Raw genomic sequence first — 1744 nt, forward strand, 5'->3', positions numbered from 1 at the left:
GTGTGTGTGTGTGAGTGCATCCAAGAGACGGGGGACCCCCGAGCGGGACCCAAACGCTTCAGACGACTCCGGCTCGTCTCTGTGGAGCGCTGCGGTGTCCCAGCATGCAGTGCGGCGGCGCGGCTCACCCGGCGATCTTGTTGCGCAGCTTCTTGCTGGGGATGATGGCGATCTCCTCGCACACGCGCTTGTTGGTGTGGAAGTCGTTGCCCAGCCGGGTGTAGTACTTCTCGATGATGACCCGAGCGGCCTTCTTCACCGTCTTGGTCCTGACGCGGCCCTGCGGACACACACAGCCCATAAACACACGATACCCACCCCGGTCACACACACACACACCACACACCACACACACACACACACACACACACTCACACACACACACCATATACACTCACACTCACACACACACACCATATACACTCACACTCACACACACACCATATACACTCACACTCACACACACACCATATACACTCACTCACTCACACACACACCATATACACTCATTCTCACACACACACACACACACCATATACACTCACACACACACACACACACACACACACACACACCATATACACTCACACACACACCAGTGGCAGAGCCAGAGCAAGCCCCGCTCACACCAGTAACACTTATTACAATCGATCTCAATATAGCAGAACTATAACGATAAAGTCGCACGATCTTGTTTAGCTGATGAACGACACACACACGGACAGCCAATCAGAATCCCCGCTGCGGTCACGTGCTGCAGGATTTAAAGCGACAGAGCACCCAGCCGAGACCGTTCTGGTGTGGACCGGGCTTTAATGCTACTGTCTGCTAGCTGCGGTGCATTGTGGGCCGAGCACAAGCGCTCTACAGCCCTCAGTATCTGATCAGGTGTATCGATTACCGCGCGTTACTGTGAAACACACTCGGTGTGGCTGTATTGCTGTGAGCGGAGCGTCATACTCACACACACGCGCGCCACACAAACCCCGCGGCACACTCCTGTGTCTGCGTTCGTGACCCGAGCGGAGAAAGAGCAGGATTACAGCAGATTATCACGAGCCAACTATCGGATACCCACCATGATGATCCGGAGAGCGGAAGAGAAAGAAAGAGAGCCCGACCGGAAGTCGATCCGACAGAGCCGCGCGAACGCCGCGCACTGACCCCCAGCGGCGGAGGAGCGAAACTGCAGCTGCTGCTTCCGGTTATATAGAGCTCCGCAGCTGCACTGATACCACAGTAAACACACACAGTAATCACACACAGTAATCACAGTAAACACACACAGTAATCACAGTAAACAAACACACACACAGTAAACACAGTAAACACACACACAGTAAACACAGTAAACACACACACAGTAAACACAGTAAACACACACACAGTAAACACAGTAAACACACACACAGTAAACACAGTAAACACACACACAGTAAACACAGTAAACACACACACAGTAAACACAGTAAACACACACACAGTAAACACACACAGTAAACACACACAGTAAACACACACAGTAAACACACACAGTAAACACACACAGTAAACACACACAGTAAACACACACAGTAAACACACACAGTAAAGGATTACAGCAGATTATCACGAGCCAACTATCGGATACCCACCATGATGATCCGGAGAGCGGAAGAGAAAGAAAGAGAGCCCGACCGGAAGTCGATCCGACAGAGCCGCGCGAGCGCCGCGCACTGACCCCCAGCGGCGGAGGAGCGACACT

General features: G+C 52.4%; 1 protein-coding gene across 1 annotated transcript in view; it reads right to left on the minus strand.

Annotated features, from left to right (window-relative positions):
* LOC107574152 (40S ribosomal protein S17-like) overlaps positions 1-1744 on the minus strand; it is an 11063-nt gene extending 9319 nt beyond the window's left edge. The window contains exons 1-2 of the mRNA XM_016260618.1: positions 1635-1744; positions 129-280 (exon numbers count right to left, since the gene is read on the minus strand). Coding sequence (XP_016116104.1) covers positions 129-280; positions 1635-1637 — 155 coding nt within the window. The 5' untranslated portion in view covers positions 1638-1744. The remainder of the gene's footprint in view (positions 1-128; positions 281-1634) is intronic.

This window comes from Sinocyclocheilus grahami, unplaced genomic scaffold (assembly GCF_001515645.1).
Source record: "Sinocyclocheilus grahami isolate Dianchi unplaced genomic scaffold, SAMN03320097.WGS_v1.1 scaffold2131.1, whole genome shotgun sequence".
In the NCBI taxonomy this organism is placed as follows: Eukaryota; Metazoa; Chordata; class Actinopteri; order Cypriniformes; family Cyprinidae; genus Sinocyclocheilus; species Sinocyclocheilus grahami.